This window comes from Podarcis muralis, chromosome 8, assembly GCF_964188315.1.
Source record: "Podarcis muralis chromosome 8, rPodMur119.hap1.1, whole genome shotgun sequence".
Taxonomy (NCBI): domain Eukaryota; kingdom Metazoa; phylum Chordata; class Lepidosauria; order Squamata; family Lacertidae; genus Podarcis; species Podarcis muralis.
The window spans coordinates 47914410-47931780 of NC_135662.1; the positions used below are offsets into that span (position 1 = coordinate 47914410).

General features: G+C 40.1%; 1 protein-coding gene across 2 annotated transcripts in view; it reads right to left on the reverse strand.

The window, feature by feature from the left end:
* The window catches only part of LAMA1 (laminin subunit alpha 1), a 91803-nt gene that overhangs the window by 24849 nt on the left and 49583 nt on the right, over nucleotides 1-17371 (reverse strand). For both annotated transcript variants that reach the window (XM_077933139.1, XM_077933141.1), the window contains 20 exons: nucleotides 17063-17242; nucleotides 15878-16063; nucleotides 15060-15187; nucleotides 14447-14567; nucleotides 14207-14353; nucleotides 13382-13503; nucleotides 12446-12532; nucleotides 11645-11838; nucleotides 10645-10787; nucleotides 10289-10387; nucleotides 8712-8823; nucleotides 8397-8559; nucleotides 6528-6738; nucleotides 6188-6304; nucleotides 5944-6107; nucleotides 5335-5464; nucleotides 3826-3919; nucleotides 2082-2198; nucleotides 529-711; nucleotides 16-170 (listed from right to left, as the gene is read on the reverse strand). In XM_077933139.1, coding sequence (XP_077789265.1) covers nucleotides 16-170; nucleotides 529-711; nucleotides 2082-2198; nucleotides 3826-3919; nucleotides 5335-5464; nucleotides 5944-6107; nucleotides 6188-6304; nucleotides 6528-6738; nucleotides 8397-8559; nucleotides 8712-8823; nucleotides 10289-10387; nucleotides 10645-10787; nucleotides 11645-11838; nucleotides 12446-12532; nucleotides 13382-13503; nucleotides 14207-14353; nucleotides 14447-14567; nucleotides 15060-15187; nucleotides 15878-16063; nucleotides 17063-17242 — 2853 coding nt within the window. The remainder of the gene's footprint in view (nucleotides 1-15; nucleotides 171-528; nucleotides 712-2081; nucleotides 2199-3825; nucleotides 3920-5334; nucleotides 5465-5943; nucleotides 6108-6187; nucleotides 6305-6527; nucleotides 6739-8396; nucleotides 8560-8711; nucleotides 8824-10288; nucleotides 10388-10644; nucleotides 10788-11644; nucleotides 11839-12445; nucleotides 12533-13381; nucleotides 13504-14206; nucleotides 14354-14446; nucleotides 14568-15059; nucleotides 15188-15877; nucleotides 16064-17062; nucleotides 17243-17371) is intronic.

Consider the following 17371-nt stretch of genomic DNA (forward strand, 5'->3'; position numbering starts at 1 on the left):
GAATAAGCTGCTTACAGAGGCGGCCTGTTTACGGGCTTGACTGATGAGCTCTTTAATTTCCGAGATGTTTCTGCTGAGGTTCTCTTCCAGCACTTTCAGAGGCTTCAGCCTACCAAACAGGAGGCCGGCCTGGATTTCAACTTCATTCACTTTTCTTTCAGCTGACGCTGCTGCCAAAAAAAAAAAAGAAGTTGAGGTTTTTGAAACAGGGTGCTATTGCTTGAATTTAGGAGAAAACTGAAGGTTTCGTTGCGTTCAAGTGAAAAAATACACACTGGTACAAAATGCATATGTAATGGCCAGTTTAAAGCATTTCTTATAATTATAGCCTATTAATTTAGGATTGCAATTCTGAAATGCATACTTGTAAAGGGAAAAGTATTTAGCAAATCTCATCTGCACACTTTTAAGAGAAGTAGTATAAACTAGCTTTAATGTAAATAAAGATAAGGAATACTTAGGTTTAAAAATTAACTCCCCTCTCACATGCAGGGACATTTCTAGGGAGCAATGAAGCAGCAAACCTACCAGCTTTTGATGAGTCGATTATAAGTTCATTGGTTTTCCGCAATGTCTCATTAACCTTAGACAATGTGAATGAAGTGTTCAGGAACTTCTCACTAAAAACCCCAGTGTGCCTTAAACCATTAAGAGCAGTTGTATTAGCAGACACAGCCAGCTCTCTTACAGCGAGAATATTTTCACTGGTACCTGAAACATATGAGCAACATAAGTAGATTACCTACTTGCATTTGGGGCAGAAAACTCAGGCTCTGGGTATTAGCTACCAGTTTTGAGGCCAAACTGGGTATGTAGGGGGTTGGACTAGATGACCCTCATGGTCCCTTCCAACTCTATGATTCTATGATGCGAGAGATAAGCAAACAAGATCCCTAAACAGACTTCTTTGTCTCTTTACAATAAAGCAGCCATGGAGAGTTGAGAGATTAATACTTTCCCCATGCAGTTTCCCCAACTTAAACTGCACCCACATCCCCAACAAAGCTGCTAGTTTCCTATGGATGCAAACACACAGGTACACACAGCAGAAGGTAAATATTTTAATTTATTAACATCAAGGAATGATTATGATTTAAGTAGTCATCAAGTCAATTACCTCCACTGCATTAACATTTAAATGTAGGTTTCCTTTAGTCAACAGATGTTACATTTCGATGCACCTTAATGTCCTGAATGGTAAAATGGGTTGGTTTTTAATCTTAAGAGAGACGTTGGCTCACTGAACAGTATTAAGTTAATTGGGCCATCAAAAGCAGACTCAGCATCTTCTAGCAGGAAAAAATTCAGACACTGTCTACTGCAAATGGACTCAACAAGCAGATGTTAAAAGTCTGTTCTTTTCCATTAAAAAATACTCTACGTTCCAAGCTATTATTATCTTAAACTAGGTAAAGTCCCTTGCTTGTTTAAAAATATAACAGAAATGCTATCATAAAGTTCTATTAGGTTGTTTGTATTATTAATAAATATTATTTAGAACAACACAATAGAGCTATTCTTTTTCCTTCTCTTTCTTTTTTTTTTTACTTATGCGAAGTTCTAAACTTTTTAAGGCCTTTCCTAAGTCTTTTAAGGCTCTTCTTTTTATTACTGTTTCACCAGCATGCTTTCAATGAATTCAATTAAAATCTTCATTACAGCTTAAAGGTTGCAAAGGTTTTGATTTTTTTTTTTTTTGTTTCATTTTGTTTCAGAGCTCCTGTGTCTTTACAGATGAATACCAGGCAGGATGTCAATACCTTAGCCGTTGCCTGGCCTGGATATGGAGCAACGAAGAGTAAAGGCTGCCTGTTGAAATTTTCTTCCTCTGCATGTGGCAAAGTCATAGGAACCCTTCCAGGAAAAAGAAAATGTCTATCCTATATGGTACATATCCAAGAAAGTGATATACAATGAAGACCTTTTCTTCTTACATGCCATTGTCGCTTCCTCTGTTTTCAGCATTCTCAAAACGTAAAGGTATTGCTGAACTTTCCAATTAGTGATGACCAGGGGTGCTGCTCAAGTTAAACATACTTGCCTTGTGTAATGAAGAGGAAGTCAAGATGGATTTCACTTACCATTTGGCAATGCAGTCAGTTGCAACAGTGAGCCATTAAACTGTTTAGCAAATCCACTAGCTGTCTCTCTAAGTTTTTCCACTTTTATGTTTATCTCATTTAATCCAGATGTAAGCCCTATGGAGGAATAAACACTTGTAATCCTGACATAGTTGGCTGCTTCCAAGGTTATCAAACTCAATGCATAGGTGCAAGGCAAGACCAGTTGTCTAATAGTCTCCCTCAACATTCATCCGAAATCAGACCCCGTAGTAGAGACCACAGTATGGTAATGAGAGCAGATGTACTGTAAAAGTATGTCAGGAAAAGAAAAGGCTTTATATAGCACAAGTGAGCCAAACCGCATGCTGCAAGAGGACACACACAGCAAACATCCTGTCAAAATTCTTCCCTGTTGCCAAGTATGCTGCCAGAGGGGAAATGTGGAAGTGGTTCAGGCTCATAACATGTTTCTTAAATGTTTATACTCCATGCTAATATACAGTATGTATCAGTTTTATTCTACCATTCCTGAAAGGAGCTCAGGCACATGATTATACCCATCCCATTTGATGTTCAGAACAACCTGTGAGGTAGGAGGATTGCTGGTCCAAGGTCACTTTGTAACATTCACGGCTGAGTGCAGATCTCTTCGATATCCAAATCCAACACACAGTTATGGTGTTCTAATTCTGATTAATAGCTGCTTTGCTCTCAATTAAGACATAAATCATAATACAGTAAGCCCAAAACTTATGCAGCATTTACGTTCTAGAGATCTCAAGCCAAAATCATGTATGGTCAAAACACATTGGGATTGATGGGTGGGATTGCCAAAGTCTTTTTTCCTGGACACTGCCCCCCTCCCCCCCCCCCACTTTTTTAAAAATAATTTTTTGTTGAGCGTGTAAAGCTGAATGTGCATTAGCTAAATGTGCATAAGTTGCAGGCTCACTGTACTAAAGTTGTACACAGGAGATCTCCCCTGACCAATCAGGACTTTTCCACACAGGTATCTGTAAGCAGAGAGTTTTGCATTCAGCATCCTTCTCGGGAACCAATTTCCCGCAAGACTTGTTCATCTTAGGTGACAACATTTTCCCACCCAACTGTGAATAAATAATTTTCTGGTTCCTCTTAAGGCTGTGTACACATGTACAGTGCTTGAATGACAAACACGCTGTGGATCCACACTCACCCCTTTTGCAAACAGATGTGCAAACTTTCAAAATGAGGTGAGCAACCAACCATCTGCCAACTTTGCAGATGGATGATTCTGACAATTTTGAAGTCATTCCCTTCTCCACCACCAGCCAGCTGATTGCTAGGCCCTTACATCACTTATAAAGCCCTCCTCACTGGCCCACTGCCCAAAACAAAGAGCTTTTTTCAATGCAAAAAGGCCTGCATGAAAGGGACAAAAACTGATGGTAGGTTTGCAGCCAGGTACATGTGTCACTGGGAGAGCAAATGAAGAAAACCCCCACACTGACTTCTAGTAGGATGGCTTCCATAGCTGGAGGTGATGTGGGATATAAATAATATATCTATAAAAGTCTGTATACATACATACACATCACCTGGGAAAGGGAGTAAAGCAAAGGGTCAGCATTTTGTCAACATCTGTTAATTGCTGCTGGAAAGTTAAGAAACAATTATCTCCTTTTAAAGGGAGAGAGTGTAATTGGACTTACTCCACTTGTTTTAATAATGACCATCAGTATAGTAGTCAACATTTCATAAGCTATCCATATTTTATACTTACCTTCATACTTCTTGTGCAAACTTTTTGCTTCAGTCAAAAACTTGGAACCAAGCTGGAGAATGTTTTTCCCAGTTGAATTAAAAGTTTCTTTTGGCTTAAAATAATCAAGTAAGGAAACATTGTTATACACGAACTCTATGAAAAGTATTATTTATATATATGAAAAGCCCTACAATACAATTTTTTGGGGGGAAAGTATTAATTGTCAATGTATGGCCAGAATTTAAAGGAATACATTCTTATGTTTACATATTATTCTGGTATATGTTCCTCGATCCTAAAATTAGTTCTGCAAAACATTTATTTCTCAGAAAGTGATGTAACAACATCAGCAACAAAAAATATTACTATACTGGATAGTAGAACAAAATGTGTAGAAATGGGGCGTTGTGAACATATCCAGTATTTAAATGCAGTACTACCTTTCTAGGCATCCTAGATTTGACAGTCAGGCTGAAATCCTATGCCCTTGGAAGTAAATCCAATTGAACTTAGCAGAACTTGCTTATGAGTATACAGCACAATCCTATGGATATTTACTTGTGAACAAGTCACACTATGTTCAGTGCTGCTTATTCCCAGTTTGCACAGGACTACACTCTAACTCAAATTATTATTTTTTTAATCTTTTAAGTAATTTCATGTGAAAAAATAATTGATCAAGAATGCCGATTACTGTTACCAATCCAAAGTCATTCACTTTCTCTTTTATGAGAATGGTTTGTGACCATGAACTAACAAATCAAGCAATTACATCCAAGCTCAAATTTGCCTTTGATTTTACATTAGGCATGTCAGAGAGATCATATTTTTTATTTGAGGACTAGCAATATGGTACATAGTTAAAGCTATGGTTTTCCCAGTAGTGATGTATGGAAGTGAGAGCTGGATCATAAAGAAGGCTGATCGCTGAAGAATTGATGCTTTTGAATAATGGTGCTGGAGGAGACTCTTGAGAGTCCCATGGACTGCAAGAAGATCAAACCTATCCATTCTTAAGGAAATCAGCCCTGAGTGCTCACTGGAAGGACAGATCCTGAAGCTGAGGCTCCAATACTTTGGCCACCTCATGAGAAGAGAAGACTCCCTGGAAAAGACCCTGATGTTGGTAAAGATGGAGGGCACAAGGAGAAGGGGACGACAAAGATCGAGATGGTTGGACAGTGTTCTCGAAGCTACCAGCATGAGTTTGACCAAACTGCAGGAGGCAGTGGAAGACAGGAGTGCCTGGCGTGCTCTGGTCCATGGGGTCACAAAGAGTCGGACACGACTAAACGACTAAATAACAACAATATGGTACATATTCTGGTTCTAGGTCAAGGGTGGTCAGCCTGTGGCCCTCCAGATGTTGGGCTACAGCTTCCATCAGGCCCAGTCTGCATGGCCAATGATGAAAACTGTAGTCCAACAACATCTGGAGAGCCAAAGGTCCCTCAGCCCCATTCTAGAGAGTGAAACATGGATTTTAGTAAGAATGCAGTGTGCTTCAGTTCTCAAAGCGGCACTTACCACATCTGTTATAATCCTGTAGGCATCTCCTGCTAGATTCGCTGCACTTTCAACCAAACTTTTAATGGTGGAGAATGCAGAGACAGCATTTGTTGCGTTCAAGGACACATTTCTAACATTCAAGAGACCACTGCGGTAGGAAGGAAAAATCATAACTTTTTCATGTAACATTTAAGCTAATTAAAACATTGCACAATGCAGGGACATACCATATTTTGGAAACCGTTAAATAGCTTGACTATTGCACTTTAAACAGATAAATAATTTTCATGAAATAAAAAACATTATAGTGTTGCTTAAACTCTGGCAGTACATTCCCCTAATATCCAAGGCAGCCACACTAACTGAGCTTCCCTTTGCACTTTAGCTTTCATTTGGTTTACTTATTTTGTTCAGATTCCTCAACCAAGAGAACAGTGTTTTAAATCCCAGTTCCTGCATCCTTGCCTTCCTTGTCCATCCTACATAGCAACTAAAACTTTAAAATGCTGACTAAATTCCAAGGGCAAAACTCAGAAGGGCATCAAGATCAGCAGGCCTATTGGGGTGACTTTATTGGTAAAGGTAGTAATATAGTCAACTCCACGCTTCAGTTCATGATGTACTCACCTGTCTAGTGCACGAGCAACTCTCTGTAACTCAGCTGCATGTTCTTCCACTCTGTAAACCAAATCCACAGCCCCCCGAGTGGACATCTGCATGACCAGGTCATCCACATGCTGCCTTAGTTTGCCATTCCATAGGACCAGTCCATCCCGGTGGATTTCTAGACTCTGAATATGCAAAATTAGTTATTGCTGAGTCATGGATAATTCACTTTAACAAATGATGACTCAAGTGTTCAGTAACTTACAGATGTAGAGTTAATTACATCTTTAGCAAGTGCAGCAGCTGCATCCACCTGTACTTTGCCTTCTCTGGTCAGCATAACAGAGAGTTCCTTCTTTTCTTGAATATTCAGCTTTGTTTGCTGTGGCATAAATGCAACGGTGGGCAAATTTAATACTTGGTAACAACAGTTATTATAGAATACGTATTATCTGACAATCTATACTTAAAAGGACCACAAAAGGTTAAAAGTTACCTCTCTCACTAATCTTAACATGAATCCATTTTTAAAGCAAATTTCCCTTAAAAGCTATTTTACAATTTCTCTTGTAAAATCAAATGACATATATTTCCAGTTTCCTTACAGTGTATTCCTTGAGGTTGCCGTTAATAAGAAAAAGCAGCCGCATGGTTTCATTTGTGTTAGTTGTAGCCTCATTCACAAGATCCTTGGCTTCCTGAAGTCTGGTGCTGTGGTTTGATAATATCTGTTTTGCAGTTTTTTGTAATTTCTTAAATTCCTGCTGTGGTCTCCCATACTCTTTTTGGATTTGTAGCAACAAGCGTTCTGCCGCTCTAATAAATGTGGAAAGGACACTCAGTTACATAAGCTTTCTTAAAAGTAGAAAAGATCAAAAGTTGTAGAAAGGTACAGTCCATTGATAAATATTCATATCGCATTTTGGAGGTCAAAGTGAAAAAAAGACTCCCCCGCCCACAATGCATGTAGTTTCCTATCACTGTGAATTATCACATACACTAGGCACACAGAATTCTCTCACTCTCCTTCACACACTCGTAGACAAATTCTCACACACCAGTGAGACAGGCAGGCACACAGTCAGCATTCCCAGAAAACTCAACTCCAAGACTGGGCTGGATCTGGCTGCGAAGATCCCTCTGCAAGCTCCTAAGAAAGGTAAGGTAAAGGTAAAGGTAAAGGACCCCAGGACAGTTAAAGTCCAGTGAAAGGTGACTTGGGGTTGTGGTGCTCATCTCGCTTTCAGGCCGAGGGAGCCGACATTTGTCCACAGACAGCTTTCCGGGTCATGTGGCCAGCATTACTAAACCGCTTCTGGCACAACAGAACACCGTGATGGAAGCCAGAGCACACCGTTCACCTTCCTGTCACAGTGGTACCTATTTATCTACTTGCACTGACGTGCTTTCGAACTACTAGCAGGAGCTACGACGGAGCAACGGTAGCTCACCCCATCACAGGGATTCAAACCGCCAACTATCTGACTGGCAATCTCAAGAGGCTCAGTGGTTTAGACCACAGCGCCACCTGCTTTTTAGAGAAAGCTTCTCTAAAGAGCAGGCAGAGGGATTTTCTCTCTCCATCTTGGCACCAAGTACCACAGCACTAAGATCAGAGATAAAGTCTCTACCTGCTACTTAAATAAATTATTTTATAACTACCATGTGCGACAGCCAGAAATGTTGTAAAAATCAGGCTATTTTGTAGCAAGGAGTGGCTCATCCAGTGTGGTGGAGCTGCAGCAACAGGATCCTGGCAATGGCATTACCATGGAGGGAGGTGGTGGCAGTGAGGTCAGGGATGCACAGATCCACTACTGGAGCCAGTCTGGTGTGCTCATCAGTATACCAACACAGTCTGACCTCATTGCCTCTTTCTTCCTTCTTAGGCTTGCAAGCAGCAGCAATGCCAGTCCAGTGGCTATTGTTGTGGTTTTACTGAGCTCTTGGCATCTTCCTGTGTATCACTTTAAAAATATTACTGAATGCTTCCAAAACACAGTTCTTCAATTTTATTTTTAAAATGAAATAAGGTTCACTTATTTTCCAGCACTGATTCCTTTCCCAAGTTTCAAATTCAATTCCTTGCTTATAGTAGTAATAGATTAAAATAAGAGTTTCTGATTTTCTCATCAACATTATCTAGCTCATGGACCATGGAACTTTTCTAAAAATGAATATATAAATGTAAGTTACGTTTATTGTTTGATAGATAAAGATAGAAATTGTGGCTTTGTTTAAAACAACAGCTGAAAATCAAATCATTTTATGCATTAAAAAAGCACACATTTGTCTAGCTTGATTCAAACCTCCTAAAGTCATCACATATTAAGCTTCCATTTAAATTAATATATTGACACACTTCGGAGCCTACTGCCTGCAATTTCCTCTTTTAAAAACATTTTAGATATACTTCTCTATATGTTCATTGCATATGTTAATAGAAGCATGATCAGAAACACCAGTTGGCTTACTTTAACTCAAGATTACTGTCTTGGTACATCTGCTTGAAATATCTTCCACGCATTACATCCAACATGACGGGGATCTCATCTTCCAGTTCTTGAAATGTCCTGTTTGACAAAGGGAAATCCATACCTAATGTTTCATTAAGGGATGCTGCCACTTCCCCAAGTACTAGATGGAAGAAAAAGTAAGTTACAAAAGAAGAACTGTTTTAGTACTTTGTACAAATGCACCACATATATTTTATCTTTATAAATGATTTTCACAAATAATATTTGTATTTCAGAAACATAATTACTATAGCCTGCCATCAAGAATTTTACCTTTAACAGTTGCCTGTAATGTGTCGATAAATATAGCCAATTCTCGGCTCTTGTTCAAGGTCCTTTCTGCAGCATCATGGAGAAGCCCTCCTCTTTCTAATATCCTAGTTAGCTAGCATAAAAGCAAATTGTGAGTTTATTTCAGTTGCTGTTAGAATAGTGGCTTCAATGGCTGAACCAAAGAATGAAGAGCGCATCTCGAATTCATACTGACTCATACAGGAAACTAACATTACTTTATGAAATGTATTTATTTGATATTTTTTTCAGATTAACTGGTTTCTATTAACCAGATCTTGCAGGAAGAATAAAAGGATCAGCAAAAGCCAATCATATATCCAAGAGAATTATCAACATGTCACTACTATTGGTCATAGTAAATCCTGACAGAATCAAATGATCAATTATTTCAAGTATTTAGTGCTATAATTTAGAAAGGGCATAGCTGGTAATGAAACGATCCCGAATCTATGAGGGAAAACCTATAGTAATGGCAAAGCAGTTTAGTATTTTCTGGGTAAAAAAAAAATATCTAAGGCTAGAATCCTAATCCCCTCATTCTTGCCGCTGGAGGGGTTTATGATGCAGTGGGTGTTTCTGTCTTCTGGCCTCCACAAACTTCTGATGGAGGCTCAACTGAAGCACCTGCCATGGCTGCATTAGGCGCAGCAGATGTGACCTGCTGTTTGTCCTGTTTCTGGCAGTGGTAGCTAGTGTAGGGCCCTAAAATGGGATGTTACACGGTGGAGCAGTGACAGAACAGAGCCAGTCATAGACCCATTGGATCCAAGGCCATACCATTCCTCAGCATAGCTGTCAACTTTCCCCCTTTTTAAAGGGAAATTCCCTTATTCCGAATAGGATTCCTCACAAGAAAAGGGAAAAGTTGACAGCTATGTTCCTCAGAGAGGCACCCAACCTGGACTCTGCGGCTATGCCAATCTGGATGACAAAAACCACACACAACCACACACCACACCTCCTGCTTTAGTTAGTGGGCCAGTTAGTTAGTGGGACCTGAAGGAGCGTCTCCACCTCCATCGTTCTGCCCGGATACTGAGGTCCAGCGCCTTCTGGCAGTTCCCTCGCTGCGAGAAGCCAAGTTACAGGGAACCAGGCAGAGGGCCTTCTCGGTAGTGGCGCCTGCCCTGTGGAATGCCCTCTCACCAGATGTCAAAGAGAAAAATAACTACCAAACTTTTAGAAGACATCTAAAGGCAGCCCCGTTTAGGGAAGCTTTTAATGTTTAATAGGTTATTGTATTTTAGTGTTTTGTTGGAAGCTGCCCAGAGTGGCTGGGGGGACCCAGCCAGATGGCTGGGGTATAAATAATAAATTATTATTATATTATTATTAAACGGCTTCAGGCAGTGGTTGACCTGATACTGCTACACTTAACCAGGACTTAGAACTGCTCTGCCCAGCTGCCACTTGTACCCATAGTCTAGCAGACCCAATTCACTGTAGTGACTTTGATTTATAAACCAACCTAAGTAAATCCCATGGGAAACTTCTGTAGATCATTTTGAAATAAGTCTATTGAAATATCTTTGGGAATAAACAAGTAAGACTCCTACCTCTCTGTGCAGCTGGTCTGTATCACCTGAAAGGGTTACAAGATGGTCATTCATGATTTCCGTTGAGGAGGTTGGTTCTTTCTTAGTCCAAAAAGATTCCTAGAAGAAAAAAGAATATTATGTACTCAAATATATTCAGCTCAGTGTTCACGACTAGGAATGATAAACAAAGAACATGTATCTACTGGCCATGAATTTTAATGTAGACCACTACCTTAATAGCGCTTATGTTCTATTAATGCTTCCAGAGCATTCCAAAATGCCTATATGGTCACAAAAACTTCTTGATAAACGGAAATAAAAATGACTATATGCGCAGCTAACCCAACCCAGAAGCTAAGCAACACCTTACATACCTTTAAATGCTTTGTGGCATTTTCCAAGTCTGCAAGTATCCCATAGGGCACCAGGACAGGGCCAGTAAGGTTTACCAAAAGCATGGCTTCATCTAGTTTGTCCAAATCATTTAACAACAATCCTGTGCAGTCGTCATCACAAGCTGAAGAAACCATTTCAAAAAAATATTAAATTTTAGTTGAATACACAAAACTGGATACCACCGAACAAGTAAGTTCCACTCATTCCAACAGAGCTTATTTCTGAGTGAGTGTGCTTAGGAATGCAGTCTTATGTAACCATAGTATCTACATGCAGTGTCAGGGAACTGCCATCGGAAGGACAGGAGGTGGAAGGGCTCACAGAGGTTGAGAGAGACTTAGCAGCTGAAGAGGGAACCAGCAGGGGAAGAGAAGGGGCTCCGAGGGAAAGTGAGTCGGAGGGATGGCTCAGAGACACTTCCAGCGAAAACAGTGGGGAGGTTTCAGGACCTCCTATAGGGACACCCACTCCTCGCCGGAAACTGTCGCGCTGAGAGTCCAGAAGACGCGTTTCCGTTAAGGAGCTTTTATGCTGGAAGAGATTCCGTAAGCGCCCACTGTCGGATTCTGCTAGCGACTGACGGAGCCATGCTTAAGGGGCTCCGTTATAGACAGAGGTTTGCGGACTTAACCAAACTCTGAGGGACTAGGATTTTACGCACAGGCAGCTCATCATCCCATCACATGCAGTATCAACAAACACCACCTCATGTCTACAGGAAATCCTTGTTCTTTTCTGGACCACCATATGCATCGACGGAGCGTGCCTAAGCCCACTCCACCCCCTTCTAGCACCCCGCCCCTTTTCATAACATCTTTATGATGTTTGGAGGCTACTTCTGGGTTTGGTGCTGTGAACGCTTGCGTGATCACTCATCATTCAGATGCGCCTAAATTAGAAGTTGCCAGTATTATTAACACATCAAAGCAAAAAAAAAAAAAAAAAGAAAGAAAGAAAGAAAGAAAGGGGGACACTTACCAACACATTCATTTTCCACGAGAATGTGCCTTGCTTCACACTCATCACACAGCTGCCCTGTTACACCTTGTTTGCAGATGCATTGCCCAGAGATATGATCACAATTATTGTGAACAGAACCGTTTGGGTTGCACTGACACTGCTGACAGTGGCCACCAGGTGCTTTAGGATTGCCATAATAACCTGGAGAACACCTAGAGGGAAACAGAGGTTCATTTATTTATTTGGTTTATTTTGTTTCTTCAGTTTTCAGCACACACCCTTCATCAACACACAATCCCAAGGTGGGTTGCAACCTATAACAATGCAATACAATTTAACAGCAACATGCGATGCTGATGTTAAAACACCATATAAAATGCTTAAAAATATATCACTATGGCTGCAGGAGGGCCCTCGCTCAACGACAGGCCATATTACTATATCAGACTCCAGCAAAAGCTTGGGCAAAGAGATGTGATTTTAGCTGGCGCCAAAAAGCAAGTAACATTGGCACAAACCATCTCTCAGGGGGAGGGGCATCCCATAGTCAGGGCATCACCACAGAGAAGGTCCTAACTCATATCATTGAGCAATATTATCTCACCTGGTAACTAGACCATGAAAATCTTAACACATGGGCAGAGCCATTATCTCAAGTCCCAAGTTGTCTGAGGACTTTATAAGTTACCAGTCATACTTTTAACTTGGTTCGGAGGCACCCAGTGCAGATCCTATAGAACGGGCAATCTACCCAATTTCTGGAACTCAAAGCTGCCAACCCACAGTGGAAGCCTCTTGATGGTTCTGCATATCCCTCACCTTTCACAGTATTGCCCTTCATATCCAGTGATGCAAGCATTGCAGTAGAAATCACTCACACCTTTCATAATGCATGTGGAACTAAAGCTTGGAGAAAGAAATAAAAAGAGCAAGTTTTAGAAAGAATTCATATATACCCACAAAAAATCTATTCACACAGGAATGTGTGTTTCTACTGGTTTGTATGCAATAGAGGGTGAAAGTAACCATCTTGTTGGGGGCAAGGATTTCTGCTTGTGCAATGGGACTTCCTCCCCGCTCCCCGCTCAATCTGTTCTGTGGGTTCCTCCAACCCTCCAGAGAAGATTGGGGGAGGGGGAGGGGCATACGATGCGGAAATCCAAACCTCCCTTTCTCTGATGGTATAACTGCTTATTGCAGCATTGAATGCACACCACTGATTGTATGAACCGGCTCTCAGTTGGATATAGGGTGCTTCCAAATGGATGTGTATTGTGGAATCTGCGCTCCCCATGCGCACAAGTTTTTGCAGTTCCACAAGGCACCGCTGGCATCAAAATATCAGTCCATGATTTTACCATTATATCCAAACTATCCTTTCTGGTCGAAACCTAGTAAACTAAAAGGGAAAAGGAAAGGAAAAAGAAAAGAAAACCTGCATCCAACAATCCATTTATGATATTTCAGCGATCCTTTTGCAGTATCGAGCTTCTGTATGGAAGCACCCATAGACACAATTCACAAAGAATGTTCAGTGGAAAGCTACTGCTCTGGATTAGCCATTTCATCATCTATCACCATTACTTTTCAAGCTACCCTGACAATGGAATCTCTTAGCTCACGGATTTAAAAACAAACCAACAGATAAATGAAAAATTCCTAGAAATACAGCCTCTATCTTGCTACAGTACTACCTGGAAACAGTAAGTATAACAATAGTAATTATTAAAAACATCAAAGTTAATTTTTAGTTACCTCCCTGGGCTCATTCTTGGACATGCACACGGAGAACAATCATTGACAGATCCAATCACCTTGCCGTAATAGCCTGGAGCACAAACATTGCACTGGTCACCAGCTGTATTATCTCTGCAGTCCTAGCAGGCAAAATCAGGAAGTTTAAGATGAAAGCAGAAAATTCAACGGAGCACATTTAACTTTGGTGGGAAAAGAAAAGAGGCTGAAATCTAGAAAAACAGCAAGGTATAAGGAACAGGAACATTCCATCTCAGGCCCTAATATCCCTGCAAGAGAGGAACAGGTATGCCCCCACTTTGCCAAAGGTATTCCAAAATGCAGTCCCAATACCTCCCAAGTCCCTCAAGCCAATTCAAGTCACCCCTACTCGTGACTAGCCTATGTTAATTTTTATAAACTGTAATTAAAGCTTTTTTTGTTAACGCTGCAATGCTAAAACACTGAATTCAGAGGGCCTTACTTTATCAGTGAAGTTTAATTTGTTAAGCACAACCATTACACTGCCAACCCCATCCTCCAGTGCTGCAAAAATGGGTGTGTGTGTTAAATTGTTCCTTGTTGTTGTTTACAGACCTTAAGTAAATACTTAAATGAAATAAAAACATGTCTCTGATTACCCACCGATTAATCCAAAGCAGTGTGCAGCTTCCGTCGAAATGTATACTATCCAAGTGTAAAAAAATACTTCACATTTTCAATTTGGGAACTGAATAGGATTTTCATGAACTTTCATTCTTTGGAATTTTCTCTCCCCGCCCCCCCGAGTTGTTAAGTTATTGATACTGTGACAAAACCCAGCCTAGCCCTAGTAAGTCCACATACCAAACACTGTCCTGTTTCTTGGTTGCAAACATCACTGTGGTTGTTGCATCTGCATGGCACGCAAGGTGGAATGAATGAGGGGAAGGCTTTAAAGTTTGCAGACTTGTCCACATATTGTTTCTCTCTGTAGTATCCTTGTGCACAGTCCTACATTGTAAAAGAGTTGAACATGCTTTTAAACGGCAACTGAACTTTTGCTTGTTCAGAAGATATTTTAAGACGCCCCAGCAAGTAACATACCTGGCATGAGAGGCCTGCATAACCTTCAGGGCATATACATTTCTCAATGAGATGAGCAACTTCCTTAATCAAGGGCATCTCGTCAGCTTTCATAGCAATTTCCAAAGAGACATTTGAGATTCTAAGAGATAATTACATAAAACAAAAATCAAAACAAAAATGATGCAGTGATGTTCATTTAGGAAACAGAACCTGCAATTTGACTGTTTACTAGGGGTATGCTTCAATCACAAAATTTGGTTTGGAGCCCAGTTCAGTGCTTTTAAAAACAGCCTGCCTTAGGTATTGCCATTTATATCTTGACTATGCAGGTAATCTCTCAAATATGCACTAATAATCTGAGTCCTACTAATTTAACCCTTAGTTTCCTAAAAAAACATAAAAGACTAGAACCAAAGAGTGTTTCACCAAGTACAAGCAGTTTCCCACATGCACTGGGACACTACCAGTTTTCCGCTTCAAGAGGCTGTACTGAAGGCTTGTTCTGTAAGGTACTATGATTTTCAGGGGTTTTTGAGTAAAGTGGCCCTTGAGTATCACTCATATCAAGACATGCTTACTACCTTACTCACATTTTATCAAAGTTAAGAGCCCCTAGTTAGCAGAGGTTTACCTGCTTTGTTGTAACCCTTGACCATACGATGCCTTTATCAAGATGTACTCAACATTGCTCAGCACTGACATGAAGTCAGAATGTGAAACAGATTCATCAGACACTGAATTAAAATATTTCCAGGAACTCTAAAGAAAAATAAATAAATTTGCATCACTTGCGAACACCTAATGTTACAATGTTGGTTGATGGTATTAGTTTTGCAATGAAAGAAGAGAGCAACTAGGCACTTCCACAACCAATGAATTTGGTTCCAGGCAGAAGCCAAAACACTTAAGCTCTTAAATTGTCTTCACATGCACTCTGATATGGCAGGGGAATGTTTACAGACTGTGCGAGCAACATAAAATTACACTGTAGCCCATCCCTATGTTGCAATATTGTGCTATGCCTGAATTTGAAAACCATAGTTTGTATAAACCTTGGCTCATGTCAACCATGGCTCAGTGTTACTTGTGAACCCAGCCTATATCTTCAAATGGTGCACAACCCAGTCTGGAGATGTATTAAAACAGCCTCAAATGCAGTGTACACCAAGCAAAATCTCTGCATTGCTGCTGTTATCTGTTTTCATCCAATAGTATCTATAATGTTTTCAAACAAAGCCTTGATCTAGGATTAACATGTTTCCACAATATGTGTGGAATTTTAACAGGCATCTAAGACTCCTTCCCAGATCTATATGAAGAGACATTACATCTTGCTTGAGCAAAATGGTCCCAAGACAAATGTTGAGGGAGTTCCAAAGTAGTACAAGAAAAAAGACTTTCTCGCAGGCAAAGCCTCTAGCTCATCTAATTGAAATGTTTTAAACTCACCTCTATCATTTCTATTTCTTCATCTTGTCTTACTCCATTCTCTGGAGCAGGAATTTCCACACAGATGACTTGTTTACTGGTGCGACCCCCTTTCATTAAGATTTGTGGTTCAAGGTTTGAGGTTCCAACGCCATCCAAAGCATAAAAAGCTACTGAGTATTTCAATTTTCCACCATATGCCATGAGCTGTTTGGATGATAAATCATTACACTTTTATTTTCTCTGATGATTTTAACTGAAATCTAGATCAGGAGGAGGAAAAAGTTTAATTGAAACTCAGCAGCTCCTCATCCTTAGTCCGATATCGAAGTAGTCCGATATTGAGACTACCTTGATTCGGATGATTTTTTCGCATCTTGGAATTTAATGGAAACTTTGCAAGAGCTGAGATTGCAAAATGAAAGCAAAATACTTCACAACACAGATTTTCTGGAAACGAATTTAAATAAAGTTTGGGAATGTTGATATTGCCAGTACACAGGTCCTTGCAAGACCTTGACTGTGTTAACAAAAAAAAGAGCACAGGTTGATCAAAGCCAGAATCTTCTTTTCAGCAGCAGCCAACCACAAGCTCTTCAGCTCTTCTTGAACAGGGCATGAAGTTAATAGTTCTCTTCCACTATGGCTCCCCAATAGCTGGTATTCTGGGGTATATTACCTTATAACACAGAGAGGTTCCATTGGACAATCAATGTAAACATTGGTAAGGATCTCAGTTGTAAATTTGCCTAATTTACTTTAAAAGTCATCTAAAATAGTGGCCACATTGTGTGGCACTGAATTCCATAAACTACAGTAAGTAAGTGCTATATGAAAAAGTCCTTTCACTATTATTCTGCAAGCAGGCTCAAATCTAGCACAGAATCTAAATATGCTACAGAAAATACTTTTGCTTTAACATGCATTTAGAAATAAGAAGTGAATGAATACTAAAATTATGCACACTGATTTTTAAAAATATATATTTATTTTTGTCTCTCTTCCAAGTTCTTAGAAGGTAGCAGTCCTTCTCATGTCCCCACCCCCAGAATATATAGAAACACAGTCAAATCCAGATTTATTCATAGTTAGAGCAGAACTATTGAAATCAATGGGCCCTAAGGGGGTTACATCAGTCACAACTATTTCAATGGGAGTACTCAAAGAATGTCTAGGTCCGACCCTAAAAATAACTCATATGCTTACCTGGTCTCCCTGGAACTGATCCGGCAATTTCCAGTAAAAAGGTTCTGTATTCAAGTGTTGTCGGACTGCTTTGACATCCATTAAGATATCAGGGAACTGGGAAAATACACCTTCACTGGTTCCAGTGAGGTTACTGTGAGAAACCACATACAGAACCGTCTGCTGCAGAGACAGGGTGACCTGAAATGCCAGACTAATAGGTCATACCTCTTTGTAAAATGCACTATATCATTTCTAGGTAAGCAAGATTTCAAATCATCTGTTTTCAAGTAAATAAAGCATACACACTATAACTTTGAAATTTTGAAG